Source organism: Nanorana parkeri, unplaced genomic scaffold, assembly GCF_000935625.1.
Source record: "Nanorana parkeri isolate BGI_ZX_2015 unplaced genomic scaffold, ASM93562v1 scaffold712, whole genome shotgun sequence".
NCBI lineage: Eukaryota > Metazoa > Chordata > Amphibia > Anura > Dicroglossidae > Nanorana > Nanorana parkeri.
Window position 1 is genome coordinate 170,046 of NW_017306980.1, and position 15,752 is coordinate 185,797.

The 15,752-nt window shown below is 41.2% G+C and overlaps 1 protein-coding gene across 1 annotated transcript in view; it reads left to right on the forward strand.

Moving 5' to 3' along the window:
• Positions 1 to 15,752, forward strand: part of DGKD (diacylglycerol kinase delta) — a 97,208-nt gene that overhangs the window by 68,017 nt on the left and 13,439 nt on the right. The window contains exons 10-22 of the mRNA XM_018563950.1: positions 1,625 to 1,733; positions 2,102 to 2,241; positions 2,542 to 2,626; positions 2,774 to 2,868; positions 4,624 to 4,723; positions 7,303 to 7,558; positions 8,182 to 8,328; positions 9,650 to 9,748; positions 9,842 to 9,935; positions 12,956 to 13,066; positions 13,156 to 13,252; positions 14,221 to 14,328; positions 14,415 to 14,528. Coding sequence (XP_018419452.1) covers positions 1,625 to 1,733; positions 2,102 to 2,241; positions 2,542 to 2,626; positions 2,774 to 2,868; positions 4,624 to 4,723; positions 7,303 to 7,558; positions 8,182 to 8,328; positions 9,650 to 9,748; positions 9,842 to 9,935; positions 12,956 to 13,066; positions 13,156 to 13,252; positions 14,221 to 14,328; positions 14,415 to 14,528 — 1,555 coding nt within the window. The remainder of the gene's footprint in view (positions 1 to 1,624; positions 1,734 to 2,101; positions 2,242 to 2,541; positions 2,627 to 2,773; positions 2,869 to 4,623; positions 4,724 to 7,302; positions 7,559 to 8,181; positions 8,329 to 9,649; positions 9,749 to 9,841; positions 9,936 to 12,955; positions 13,067 to 13,155; positions 13,253 to 14,220; positions 14,329 to 14,414; positions 14,529 to 15,752) is intronic.

The window sequence follows — 15,752 nt, forward strand, 5'->3', positions numbered from 1 at the left end:
CCTTAACAACTAGTTGTCAGTGTTTTCCCGCTGAGGTACTTGGACAAATGTTGGAGCATTGATTTTTAATAAGGCTACAATTGCAATCTTCTGGTAATGTCCCCTGTCTCCGACCACTGTTAGCATTCCTCTCAGTCTCTGACAATTCTGTTACCATTTTTCCATTCTCTCACCACTCCAGTAGCAAGTCCAGAGTGTCAGGCTGCCTCCTGCAGCATGTCCCTAATCTCTGACCATCCTCCCTAGCATTAGAGTTTTTGAATATAATGTGCAGTCCCTCTGTGATGTTAAAGGCCAAATGTGAGGCTCACTGTATCTTTTATTTAGACCACCACTAGAAGGCCTTGCTCTCCTCACATCCGCTGTCTAGCTGCTTATTCTGTACAATAAGTATAATGGAGGATTTCCACATTCAACAGAATCGGGAAATATTGGCAACACATTTTTTTTGCCATAGGCAAAGCAGACGTTCTTCAACAAGCGTTCATGAAAGATCTATGGGTCGGCACCAAGCAATCTCTGTATATCGATAAAATGGATTGCTGTCAAAGAAATAAGTATCTTGGTTATGTACAACAACACAGACAGAGGATACCATGGAGAGATAAAAATAGAAGATGTCCTCTGAGAGAGAGGAGGGGGAGGTAAACTTGAGAAACAAAAGGTAGAGAAGGAAAATGGAAAGGGGAAAAATCGTAGGGGAGGCGGACTGACTGCCGCCTCCCCCCATGGGGTGGAACAGAGGGAGACCCCAGGTTCCTGGCAAGTTATCCTGTCATCTATGCTGCAGAGTTTTCATTATTAGGCTAGGCAGGCAGTACCAGTAGTGCTGTTCTGGGTGGCTGACAGTGGTTAAATGTGATGGGATGTGTTTGTTTCCGTGTGCCTGGGATAAAGGCTTTTGCTGCACTGAGAAGATGCACCAACAAAGGTTGTTTTTGTTTGGGTTTTTTTTTAAGTGATGGGGTGTGAGGTGGAGTAGACTTGCCACATGTCATCGATAAAGTAATTCGGTGTGAGTTTAAAAATTACAGGTACTACCCTCAACCAGAGCTGTTAGATCAATAGAAAGGTGCCCCCTGTTCCCCTGCAATGCTAACATCTGTCCTCTGAACCCTGAATGATATGTGAAATGACATAGGGAGCTCTACACCACCCGGTTTGTAACTAACGTCTTGATATTTATTACAAATGGAAAGCATGGTGTGAGTAGAAAATACAGTACCTGTTGTGGGGAAAAGGTGATGTTTAAGTCTTTCTGCTGCTTCTGAAGGAATGAGTCTAGAGGCAGATTACAATTCACTCAAAAAAGTTGATAAGACAATAAATATGTGCCTGTCAGAGGCCCCTGTTGGTTACAGATTATCTCAAAGGATGTGAGTGGGTGAAAGAAAGCCTTGTAGCCTGGCAGGGAGCACAATTGTGAAAGCTGTGTCAAGGCCTCTATGTCCGATCCCCATGAATCAGGTATTTGTCATCCAGAGAAGAAAGTGAAATGATGCAGTAGTGGTCAGTTTTTAAAGGGATTATTATTTTGTAAATAATATTATTAACATGTTTTCCCCACTTGCAGTGAGAAGAGCCAAACTTAATAGTAATTAACGATTTTTATTCATCCCTTTAGCTTACGTCTGTTTCAAAAGTTCGACACTTTTAGAATATTGGTATGTGGCGGAGATGGAAGTGTGGGCTGGGTTCTCTCTGAAATAGATGCCCTAAATCTTCACAAGCAGGTAAAACTGGTGTGAATGAATGTTAATGTAGATATACCTATTTCAGGCGTCATGTAAAACTCATAGATATACCTATTTCAGGCGTCAAGAACTACTGATAACCTACTTAAAGGAGAGTTGAGCCCATGAGGGCATGTGCTTCCATTGCTAACCACCTTCTGCAAGTGTTTGCTGCCTGCCATCATGTCAACCTTGTTGAACACTAGATTTTAAATTCTGTTTAAAGTATCCCCAGATGATTTTTTATTAATGTAATCACTTTTATATGCACACCTGCATATTTAAAGATATTAAATGGTCTTTAATTTCTTATGTTGTATCTGTCAGTGTACATGATGGTATATCTTCTTTTTTTTTAAATTGTTTAGTGCCAACTGGGTGTGTTGCCTCTAGGAACAGGGAATGACTTGGCACGAGTGCTTGGCTGGGGCTCTGCATGTGATGATGACACTCAGTTACCCCAAATACTGGAGAAGTTTGAGAGGGCTGGCACTAAAATGCTGGATAGGTAAAGTCAACGTATACTATTTTTTGTTTTAATGGGAAAGAGTATTTAGGAAAGTTATGGTGAGGGGGGCCAAAGGAAACCACAAATCTCTCCACACCTTAACCAGTGTGTAGCGAAGTAAAGACTTCCTAATATAGCAGGTATCTATATGTCTCTCTTCCGTCACAAATCTAAAAAATAAGGGGTTTGTTCCTCACTGTAGAGTAGTGGGTGGAGCCGTTTTTTGTGTAATGATCATTCTATTTAGGCATTTTAAGTTTTGCAATTGAATTTTAAAAGCTGTTGATTTATCCTTGGCAGGTGGAGCATCATGGTGTATGAGACCAAACTGCCAGCTCAGGTTCCAGATCCCTGTACATCAACAGAACCAATTGAGGATTGTGAGGTGAGTCCATGTAATGACATGCGCTAGTTCTCTAATTCTTCTTGCCATCTTCTTGTTGATGGGTGCTAGAGTTGTTGGCCAGCCAAACTAAAAGTCTATAATATATATTTTGAGCTCTTCACTCTTAACCACCTTTCTTTCTTCAAGGTGCAGCAGATTCTGGTTTATGAAGACTCTGTAGCAGCTCACTTATCTCAGATACTGAGCTCAGACCAACACTCTGTGGTTATCTCTTCAGCTAGGTAAGTCATAGTCATTACAATGTAGTAGGGTAACTGTTACATGGAATTTCCATCCTAAAAATGCTAAAGGAACTTTCTATAACAGCATGAGGGTCATGGAATATAAACCAGTGCTGCAACTGAGAGCTCACTGAACTCGCTGGCCAGTCAGAGTTGGACAGTCTATGGTATGGCAGCAGCTAACACTATTGGAAACAATACAGAGATTGCAGCCATAGGATTGTGCCTTGGTTGGATCCTTTGTGATGATCCGCCTCGGTGGGTGCTCCAATAGAAACATATAGGAAGCTACCCTGCAGGATTATTGAATGATAATGGCCCCGAAAGAGAGCTTTGCGTGTCCCACAAATAGTATAATATAGTTATTCGTTTGATATTGGATCTTGAAAAAATGATCAATAAATCAATAGGCCCATAACAGAATTTTTCTGGTTTATAAGGGGTAAACCAGCACTAGCCCTAAAGTCGTTATCGTATAACTACAACATTTTTTTTTAAGATTTAAAGGAGAACTGTGAGGTTAGGGCTTTTCCCCATAGTTCTCCTTAGTGTAGCGGGAGGACACAAACTAGCGTCCTCCCGTCACCCTAGGCTCAGAATACCGCGAGCTACAGCTGGCGGTATACTGAGACGCCGCAGCTGAAACGGATCCCGACAATTATGTCTGGATCCGCCCAACTACGTGAGTGTATTGTTGAAGGATCAGAGCGGGGAGGGGGGAATCCAGCCCCTCCCCTGTCACGTCAGAGAGCCGTGACAGGATCGAGAAGTGAGCGAACGCCGGTATGAACCGACCTGTGACAGTCTCATTGTCACAGTTCGGCTAGAACTATGAGGCGAGTGAAAAGCACTCGCCTCATAGTTCTCCTTTAAAAGGTAGTTCCACTGTCAATTTTTTTGCTCTCTGTGGCATTAGTGGTATTTTCCTTCACTTTCTTCCTACTAATATGCATACAATGGGAACTTTAATAGGTTTACCAATCATGTATTCCATAAAGGAGGTGGATGTGGTTGGCAGTTATGACGTTGAGATTATGCTAATTTGGCACCAATGGGCCTAATGTGGTCCAAGGTAACATTCCCAACACGATGATATCAGCACCAATCTAAACCTATGAAACAAGAAACAATCGATCTATGCTGTGTATTTCAGAGTGTGACTCTACTGTCTAAATGTCACACCATTCATCAGATCACGCAATGATTTTCCAGTCTCCAGTCGTACAATTTTGGTGATCCTATGCTCAATGTAGCATTCCCTGTTTCTAACTGATTGGTGTGGAGAAGGCATCAATATTTTGGCCTTCTGCTCACCATTTTAGAAAGGGTTATGTGAGCAGTTATGGGCTTGGGGTCAAGCCCTTGTAAAAGTTGAAAAAGTTTATTTGTCCCAACTGTTGCCACTTTCATAGTATTTGTTGCTTGCACAAGTCTTTGTAAGCTTTCAAGACTGTAGGACCTGAGGTAAGCCACTCCTAATATGCTGCAGCCACCACCCATTTTTTAGCACCAATTATTCCATTGTTTTTTGCTTGGATCACATGTTCCCAATTCGAATATTTGGTCATAACTAAACCACTTGACTATGGCTGCATGCTTAGTTATTTTTGCTAACATGCAAGTGTACCTAATGCTACATGCTGTAGCCCTACATGTGATGGGAAAGAAAAATGCTGTAAATATGGATTTAAACCCATTAAATACCACTTGTATGTAATCTCGTAGAAGTCTGATTATTTTTTTCTATTTTCTTAGAGTCTTGTGTGAAACTGTAAAAGATTTTGTTGCCCGTGTGGGGAAGGCCTACGAGAGAATGACAGAGAGTTGTGAAGAATCTGAAACAATGGCAGGAAAGGTATTTTACTTTTCAGGTTTAATACAAAGAAGCAATGAGTTCCATGTTTATTGCAGTTAGGACTTGCACACAGATGTCTCTTTAGTGCTGTTTAATGCAGCTTTTAAACTAAATAGAACACATGATAACACCTGTTCCACCTTTTTTTTGTAAACTAAGTAAGACATGATTGCAAAATACAAGTGAGGTAATATTGTTGGCATACAAAAATACAATTGCATGTTACAAACACCTGTGTGTTTAAGCCACTCTAGGCAATGCAGGCAGATCATGGCTGGTAAGAGGGGCCAACAGACCGCTATACACGGCTTTTGGAAAACATCAGAGCACCCTGTCTCAGCAATCCTCTCGGGCTCACAGCCCCGATGCAAGCAATAAGTAAAAAGGGTGAATTAGGGACAGTCAGGCTGGGGAGGAAAGGACTAGATGATGCAGGATGTCCTCCAGCCAGGAAATGAAGTGGGCTTTATCTGACTTGCTGCAACTTCTAATGCACACTACTGCTCTTAGTGAGCAGTGAAATCAGAGTAAGGCTGGCCATACACTAACCGTTCTTTATTGTTTAACCCTTCCTCATTCATGCTGTGCTGTATTCTGACAGCAGTGCGAGTGCCGCTGTCAGAATACCTGAACAGTGGCTTTAGTTGATTGGGAGGGGGGAGTGGTCTCAAGGGGACCACACACTGGTTGAATTTGGATTGAGTCAGCTGGATGTGGCTGAAATTTGATCAGTGTAAGGCAAGCTTAAAGGAGAACTATAGGATGAGTGAAATACACTCATCCTAATAGTTAGAGCCGACGTGTGATACTGCAGCTGTCACACATGGGCTCTATAGATTGAGAACTGAGCGATCACATAACGCTAAACTCTCAGTTCAGGATCTTTTCCCTGCAGAGAGCGTTGACTGTGAGTCACCGCTCCCCGCAGGGATTCTCCCCTCTCTGACAGACAGGGGAGGGGTGGGCATAGCTAACTGTGGCTCTAGAGAGGCAAATCCAGCTGTCAATCAGGTAGCAGTGTGGATCCCGACAATATTGTTGGGACCCTTCACGGCTGCTGCCCGCTATATGCTGAGTTTAGGGTTACAGGAGCACATTAACAAATGTCCTCCTTTGACCCTAAAGAGAACTGCGGCTAAAAAAGGTTTGCACAGCACAGGAGAGGAGCATGTGCAACTGTGCAAGGCTAAAGGTTCAGCTTTAAAAGCACAATGCAAGGAGCAGAAATCATGTACCAATTACATCTCTTTTTTTCATCTCTCTACAACAGGGGTAGCAAACCTCTGGCCCTCCAGCTGTGGTGAAACTACAAATCCCATGAGGCATTGCAAGATTCTCACAGACATGACTCCCGAAGAGAGATGCATCATGGGATTTGTAGTTTCACCACAGCTGGAGGGCCGGAGGTTTGCTACCCCTGCTCTACAACAATGGTTTCTTATTGGTTAGAATTGTTTACTGCACTTTACAGATTTCTTTTTGCCATATGGATAAATCCAGGCAAAAGGAAATGTGCCTATCAAAAAGTGTTACTACCATGTAATGATGAAATGTGCTGCATTCTTTTTTTTTTTTTTAAAGAAAGACAGAAATGTGGTACTGGAACTGCCCCTGCTGTTTCTGCTTTCAGCGAATGGATTGCACATTGCTGTCTCTGTCCTCTGTCTGGCCCATGATTCTCTTTCTTGGCTGCTTGTATAAGCTTGATACATGAAGTCTGCTCCGTTACATGGGCAGTATGGTTGTTCGCAGTGCTTCCCAAAATCTGCTCACAATAGTATGCCTCCGTGGTTAGCTATTTGTATTGGCAGCTGAGACTAGTAATGTTACGGCAGCTTCCAGATCTACAAGTAGCGATGAGCAGGGGCTTGGTGCAAACTCTGCTCACCTGAGTTAGCCCAAGTCTGCACAAAACTGTGCCTGATACACCCCCCTACTGGCCAGTACATTCCCCGCCCGGCAGCTACACGTTATAAAGTGGGAGGGGCGGGGGGGGGTCAGACACAGATTTCTTTGGGCGAACTGGGCTCCAACAAACCCCTGCTCATCACTGATCACAAGTAGGAGCTACAGGCCCGTCTCCTGATTATGCGAGTTTTTAAATTTTGGAGCTGCTGCACTACATCATTTGACTCAACTATGAGAAGGTATTTACATCATTGAGATATTTCTAAATATTTCTGTTATTGCTTGATGTTTCTAAGCTGTGCTTTTATTAAAAGGTGGCAGTTAGCTTTACCAAGAAAATCCATAAGTAATGGTATTATGTCATGTAACAATGGATTTCTTAGTGTCATTTTGTAACAGACTCCAGCAAAAGAAAGAACTTCTCTCTTCTATAGGGCTGCGGAAATTAACGATTAATCCCTCGATTAATCGTTCATTTTTTTGATCGATCAAAATTATTTTGATCGATCAAAGTTCTTTTGATCCGTACTCACCTCTCCGCCGGCTTCCGGGTCTTCCGTCGATGTCCGCGACGTCACCGGACTCCTCCCCCACTTCTATAATTAAATGCGAATGAGTGTTATTTCATTGTTAAATATTTCTGATTTCCACAATGGTTTTATATTCTCTAGTGTACTGTCCTTCGAGAGAAGCTCGACTCCCTCTTGAAAACTTTAAATGAGGAGGCTCAGGCTACATCAGTCCTGTCCCAACCTCCACCCACAATAAACGAGGAGACTGAGGAGTCATCAGAAAATGCCAGAAGCCCTCCAGCTGTCTCTCCTTCTCCAGGACGATCGCAGACTTTTCGGCCTCGCGAACAGCTCATGCTCCGAGCTAACAGTTTGAAGAAAGCCATTCGACAGATAATTGAGCAGGCAGAGAAAGGTAGTTGATGCAGATGTCCTTATTCATTTTCCATGTTGGTAAAGGAAAAGCTTATACTGTCTTCTTTCTTCAACACATGCTACAGTAATAAATTTTTTGCTTTTCCATTATGGCATTGTCATATTCCACAAGATACAGTATTTTTGAATATAAATATAATACATACAAATATGATCTGCACTTTTTCCTTTTTTATTCACCCCCCCAAAAAAAATCTGCTAGTCTTTTATTATACTTTTTTTTTTTTATATACTAAACTGTTGAATACACATCTTTCATTGTTCTGGGTTCCTACACATCCCTGTTCTTTGTGTGTGGTACCTCCATTCTACATTACCTGTGAGTATGCAGCAGAAGACGTGTTATGTATTGTATTGATGATCTGTGGATGCTTTGAAGATAACCAGCTATCCGAAAGTGGAAAAACAGTGGAGATTTTACATTTAACAAACAGTCCTAGTGGTGCTTACATTTATAAACCTATAAACAATAGCTGAGATGGAGGGTTGCTGCTGTGGCCAATATTTCCACATTTTCTTCCTCCCTTTTAATGAATTCCCCTTTAAGAGTGTTGTCTGCCATCAAAGCATACTAATTATTATATTCTATTACTTTTCTTGCAGCTGTTGATGAACAGAATGCTCAAACCACAAGTAATGAAGATCTCCTCCTATCGTTTCCTCTAGAGGATGGCAAAGATCGGAGTGCAGCAAGCACAGTGAATGCACATAGTGGCCCTGCTCTGCCCAGGATAAGGTCATCCAGCAGAGGTAATTTTTTTATTGAGAAGAGTGTCCTAGTCAGGGTATAAGTCACCAGTAGGCCACTAGAATATCAGGTTGAATATTTTAGCTTGATGATTTAGAGAAGTAAGTTTGCTCATTTTTGCATCATATGCATGAAATAGTTGGGTGATTCCATGATGCTAGTGTCAAAAAAGAAGGGCTTCGGAAGTTGTTTAGGGGCATTTTTGTTTGTCATCAGTATATCCCGTAAAGCCAACGGACAGTTCGTGCTTTATACAAGTCATGCCCCATAATAGAAAAGAAAAATAAAGTGTAAATTTAGTGCTGGGAACCCTCCCTGGATTTCTTTTTTTAAATAATCATTGTTTTTCTTTTAACATCATGCATTTGTTCTCATTTTCTTGTGTCTATATCTGTAAACAAAATATGATTTTAGATGGTATAAGGCACCTGTAGATGAGCTTAATTTGTACTTTCACTGTCATAGCCCAGCACTACACAGGTCTGTTATATTCTGTTTATAAATTGCAGACACAAACATTTATGACTGATTCTTAGGAAAAATGTACATTATACTTCAAAGACTAATATGTGTATTGAAAGAAATCCATCAAATAAAGTGGTGAATGTTTTGTGTTCCAATCATTTTGTAAAATTAGCAAACGGAGGAATCTCAGATAGCTTTCCATGTTTTCTTAAAAACTTTTCCCTGATGACTCCCTCTATTAAAAATGTTTATATGTCGAAATCACACCAAAGAAATATCCTATTTTTAAATGTGATTTTTTTAAAAAGCTTGTGAAATAATATGTTGGATCCCTTTATAAATAAGCTTACACTCCCTTTTACAAAGGCATCAGAACTCTGGAAGTAGTACCCCAAAAAATGTGGGCAGTGGGCAAAGGAGTAGTCGCACGTTTTGACTGTGGTCTACCCATCGCTGACCTTTTTTCTATTACTGACTTACCATGTTTTATTCTGCACTGTGCCTCTGGAGGCGGCTATCTTGTTAGAGGCAAGGCTTTGCTTCCACATGTTGGAGCCTCCAGCAAGTAGGACAGTGAGCAGCACAGACGTGACATCACCAAATCTCACACCAAATCTTCCCAGACTAGCCATCAGAGGCAGCGTCTCACACTACAGATATACATCTAAGAAACTGTATTCCTGCAGGAAGTGCCCTGCTTTTTTTCAGGGGTATTCAAGAAAAAGGGACACTTTTCTGGGTGCTGCTTAGGCACAATTAACATTCCTAAATGTTCCCTACAACATAGTAGCTTTTACTTTTTCAGTTCAGGTCCACCTCTACAGTGTTTATAACATTTCATTTTTGTTGTTCTTGTAGCTGGTAAATCGGAAAGAGCGACAAGTAAAAGCAGCCTGTCCGCAGGAGCCTCTGCATCCCTCCCTGCTGCTAATACCCATCGGGAGCACATGCACCAAAGTGAGACATTCCCCCAGAAATGATTTTGAAAGTCTTGAAATGGCAATACACCTATACTAAATTATGTACCGCTGCTTTTGTCATTTCTTTTAGACATGAAAGCTGGAATGTCTGGATCTTTACCAGGAAACTCCATCATTAGCCACTTTCTTATTAGTGCTGACTCATTTACCTCGGAACCAGACTTGTAAGTTGCGATGATGAGGTTATAGTGAAATGATTCCTTGGTCTCAAAACTAGGGTTGCACAGATACCAAGTACAGTATTCAGTACGAGTACATGTACCGATACTTTTGAGCTCCAAGACTAGACTAGAGCAAAATTAAAAAATTAGGAGGCAGCTGTCATTTGTAAGGAGCACACGGAGCTCCTGGGATTTGTACTTCTCTGTTTTAATGTACGATTTTGTTTTTATAAATATAAATAAAGGGATGCACAGATACCAGTTTTGTGAGTACAAGTACTGGTACTTGCCGAGTACTTACAAGTACGAGTACTGATACATTTCTGTTTATTGTCATGTGACAGTTTTTCTAAAACAATACAGACCAATGATTTCAGGACAGTGGTGGAGTGCCAGAGCCAGGTTCCAGCTGCAACCGCTGCAACCCGGGTAGTTCTCATGAAAATGCCAAGTATCTGCACTGGTACTCGAAAAGTATCTGTGCATCCCTACTCAAAACTCAACCTCCTTAGTTGTGTTCTAGTATTCTACATTCTACAACCCACTCCAGACCCATCTAAAATTGAACGCAAGGTTCACACTGCTCTGCCCATTTTATTTAAATAGTTGTGTGGTGTGCAACTGCATTTTACCGGATACTGAGCTGAAGACCGAGAAAATAACTGGTCACAAGTGTGGCAGGGAGAGGCTTTGACTAATATGAGTAGCATGTAGCGATTTGCTGCTTCTTGTGCAAACCTCTCCCTCTAGTGGTCAGGAAAGAGCATGTTTTGTAGTTTCCATAAAATCCTTTTTTCATTAGCTTAAGGGGAAGAAGACTTGAAGGTGATTGGGGCAGGGGGGATTTAGGGTACATGTAAAATAGAAAGTAGCAATTTAACGTCTCGTGGTTCAATAGGTGGCCTGAAAGAATGCACTTTTGGCCAAACCCTCAGCATTAAGGTTTGGATCAAAGAACTGAAAGCCAAGGGATGTTGAAATGATATGACAAAAGCTGACATTTGTCCAGATGGGCGTAGTTAGCATTCAACAAAAACCTCCTATAGCAAGCTACGAATCTGGCAAACTTGTCATTGTTGGAGGGCTTGAAAAAACATCTCCTGGTGTAAAGTGATTTATCCCTTTCTCTCATGGCTAAAGAGAAGACTGCCACCCAAGTTTCCACTCCCAATACATTAACTGCTGACAGAGCTGTAATGTGACATTTTGCCCAATGAAAGATGTAGGAAACCTCTCTCATAGCTGCCTGCTTCTTCCTGCTATCTTGGTGATCCATGAATGTCATGGATGTTGTGTTGTCACTTTTGACTTGCATTGGATGATCATTGAGAAGAAGGGTACAGTAAAGGAGAAATACTGTACATGAAAAGCTTGGATCTTCAGAATGTTAATAAGCAAGGGCAACTCCTCTGGGGTTTAACCACTTTGATTGGTGAGTTCTCCCAGGACTCCTTCCAAAACAAGGACATTTGCATCCATGATAAGAATGTTTCATTGGAGAGGAAAAAAGGATTGACCTATAGGTACCAAAGGGGAGCACTAAAGAAAGAAGTACATGCTTTGAGGACACAGGTTGAGCCTGCTACTAATGTTCTCGCTAAAAGAGCTTTGACTTCTGGATCAGACCAGCGTGGAATTAATCGAAGGGAGTCACATCAGTGGAGCTTGTTAAAGATGTCACCAGCACAGCATATTGAAGTAAAAAAAAACGTCTGTTGATGCTTCATGTCAAAACAAACAATGTTTCAGGGCCACACAGGGTCCCCTTCATCAGGCTTGAAATGACGTAATTGCAAGCCTGATAAAGGAGACCCTGTGAGGCCCTGAAACATTATTTATTTTGGCATGAAGCGTCAATAATCAGACGTGTTCATCACTTTAATATGGTGTGCTGGTGACATCTTTAACAAGTTTCAGTATTGGTGACGCCATCCGCGGTCACTTTGAGCACCCATGCTGACAGGGATACCCGGTAAGGAGTGCAGCAGGATTCTGGAATACATCACCTCAGAGGAGGACACCATCAGCCCTAGAAACTATATACACAGATGAGCAGTGCTGTGTTGTGTGCAGAACTGGACGACCTGCCATCGTAAAGCAGTTCTCTTGAGTGGAGAAAGAAGCTAGACCCTAACTGAGCTGGAGTCTAGAATCATGGCCAGGTATTCTCAGCATTGGTACAGGAATCTAGGAGAATTGAGAAAGTTTATCAACTTGTGCATGTTGATCTGTAGATCTCACAGGGCCTCATGACAAATACAGTAAGAGCCTTAGTGAGAAGGTCACCTAGGTTAGGTATCACAGAGATAAATAAAAATATATCAAGGCCATAAAGAAGGAACACAGGAATGTATTGAACTATTCCACAAAAGAATTTAGGTTTAAACTTTAATGCAGTAAAGTATATTAAAATGACAGTGTTCTCAAAACCTTCATTCAACCCCCCTTTCCAATCCCCTTATACTCAGAAGCTGTCACGTGAGGGAAAAGAAGATGTCTTCAACCCTGTGTAAGCTGCAACACCATCTGACACAGAGCTTACACAGGGTTAGGACTGCCAACTCCAGTGGAGGAATGAATCGGTGGGGATATGCAAAATTTGAGTGTGTTCAGAACCTTGTTTCTTTTTTGGCCTACAATGACCATAGAAAATGCCTGAAATGCCACGTTATATTTACTTTGGAAACCTATACACTTTGTTTTATACAAGACAAAGTGTACAATCTACTACACGAGCAGGGCCCTCCTAACCCTATTGTACTGAAATTGTTTTGTAACTACTGTCTCTCTTATTTGTAAAGTGCTGTGCAAACTGTTGGCACCATGTAAATCCTGTATAATAATAATAAAAATGATAATACAAGTTGTCCATCAATAATAAAAATAACATTAATCAACATACACAAACTAATACCATGAAAACCAAGCTACAGCATGCATACAGAAAACTAAAACTTACTTTTAGATGTATTTAACAGAACAAAACACTTGCTGAAAAAAACATTTGGTTCTTTCTTTCTCAGGAATTGTTACACAGAAAGATGTGTAATGAACAATTACTTTGGGATTGGACTGGATGCAAAAATTTCTTTAGATTTCAACAACAAAAGGGACGAACACCCAAAAAAATGCAGGTAAGGTAAAGTAATGCTAAATGGAGAGATAATTTAATAATTGAAGTCATATATGCTAGTTTATCTGATCAACTCCTCTTTGATGGAAGAAGTCGCACAAAGAACATGATGTGGTATGGTGTACTTGGGACCAAAGAACTGCTACAGAGAACATACAAGAACCTGGAGCAGAAAGTACTTCTAGAGGTGAGCACTACATTCTTCATCACCTACCTGTTTACTTCTGTGTCTGTCCCTACTGTGTGTCCTGCTCTGTGGCCTTCATTCTTTTCCTTATGCTATATATGTTTCTGGCTTGATGTGAACTAATCTCAGAGAACACACACACACTGCTTGAACTCTTCACTTATGAAGTATGATAAGATATATGAAGTACAGCTTTGATATTACATACAGCATGTGTTTGTTATGGCCCAACACCTGATATGCACATACTTGTACAAGACTAGGCACTCATTAAATAGTGCACAATTCAACACAGTTCCAGGTGTGTTGGTTGCCAGCATGCTCTGCAGCATTCTATGGTTCTTTTCCGCTGAACCCTACGTCAATACTGGATACAGTAGTGACATTGGGGCCACTCAGGGCGAAGTAGCATCACCTATACTACAGGCACTTACCTTTCTGCAGCTCCCCCACCAACCTTTCCATCTGTTGGAGCCCTGAGGACTTACCTTACTAGCTGTGTGGGTAATGTGTGCTTCAGCTATTGAGCTCTTGCAATTTTGAGTAAAACCATAAAGAGTGCCTTGATAAACATATGAAAACGAGTCTACAGCTTTCATATTTAACTGACTACAAGAATCTTCTTTCACATTTTTTAGTCTTGAGAAAAATAAAGGAGATTAATAAAAAAAGACCGTATCATCCACTTCACATTGCTGTGACTTACTATTCGGTTTAATGAAAGGCCAGTTACATAACTCGGAGCTTCCATCTGGGTTTAACATGCATCTCACTCAACTCACATCACTGCTTCCTTATCATCTTCTGTCTGTCCAGAGTCCCTGTAAACAGTGTGTAGCTTCATCTCGTGTGTCTCTGTGTCTGTCCCTAACACTGGTTGTGTCTGTCTCTCTTCTTTTAGATGTCTGTCTCTTTCTTTCTCAGTGGATGTGCGTGTCTACTTCCACTTACCCCCATATCCCCCGCAGTGTGATGGAGTGGCCATTCCCCTACCCAGCCTGCAAGGAATTGCTGTACTGAACATTCCCAGTTACGCTGGCGGAACAAACTTCTGGGGAGGCAACAAAGAAGATGATGTAAGTTTCTTGTGATTTAGTGTCAATGTGAAGTGTACTCTTCTTGTATAACTATTATAAATACTTTATTCCCCGCTTAACTTCAGACATTTGCTGCGCCTTCCTTTGATGATAAGATCTTGGAGGTGGTTGCTGTATTTGGCAGTATGCAGATGGCTGTGTCCAGGGTCATCAAGCTACAACATCACCGGATTGCTCAGGTAACTCTTAACTGACTATACTATTACTGTACTATAGGGTAAATGCTAGTTGTATGCAGAAAGATATATTTTGTACAGTACCCCCCCCCCCATATATTTTTTTAACTTACCCCATATATATTTTTACATTTCATTTTAGTCAGCTAAACACATATAGTATGGATATATATTTCACATTTACCATATGAAGTATTTCATAGTTACCTTATTGTGGTACTCCGCAGTCTCAGCTGGTGTGCTGTAGGGGGTAAGTGTTTTTCCCCATAGTTCTCTTTAGGGTTACGGGAGGACATATACTAATCTCCTCCCATGACCCAAAGCTCAGTGTAATACTGAGATCGCCCCACCCGGGACGGATCCCGACAATACTTTTGAGATCCAATCAGCTGCGTGAGTAACAGCTGGCTCTGCCTATCTAGAGGTAGAGCCAGCTGTGCCCGCCCCCTCCCCTTTTCGTTTCTCCATTCGGCGCTGGAGGATCGGAGAGGGGAGGAGGTAATCCTTGCGGGGAGCAGTGACAGACAGTCACCGGTCACTGCAGGGAGACGATCAGGAAGTGAGCCGATCGGTGCACGTTTCTGCTCACTTCCAGATCAATAGAGCTGACCTGTGACAGCTTCTTTGTCACAGGTCGGCTCTAACTATGAGGATGAGTGGAAATCACTCACCTCATAGTCCTCCTTTAATTAGTAGTATCTGTATACAGAAACACACAGCTAAATGAGTTGGAGTAGAGATGGTGCAGTCAGGAAATGGAAAGCTAATGCTGGGCTTTCTGATTAGACTTTCTAGTATGTACTGTGCACACTGAAGTACCAATGCACTTTGTATCAAATGTTTGCAAAATGAAGATTTTATATCAACTATATAAACGTAACAAAATATTTATATAATTGCTATATAATTTAAATAAAAATGACATTGACAAAAATGCATTTTAATTACCCTTTTCCATGCAGGGTAAAGCAACTGGAAAAACATGTTAGAGATCAGCCTGATGTAAATTAAAAATGTGTAATAATGTAATAGAAAAATACTTCTTACTTCTTTTTTTGACTACGCAATTGTTGTACTTCACTGCTCCTTTTCATAATGCAAATCTGTCAATTGGCCTAGCAGTAGTAAATAGTCACATAGTTACATAGTTACATAGTATTTGAGGTTGAATAAAGACATTAGTCCATCAAGTCCAACCTAATACAACTTGATTTGTTCTGTAATGTT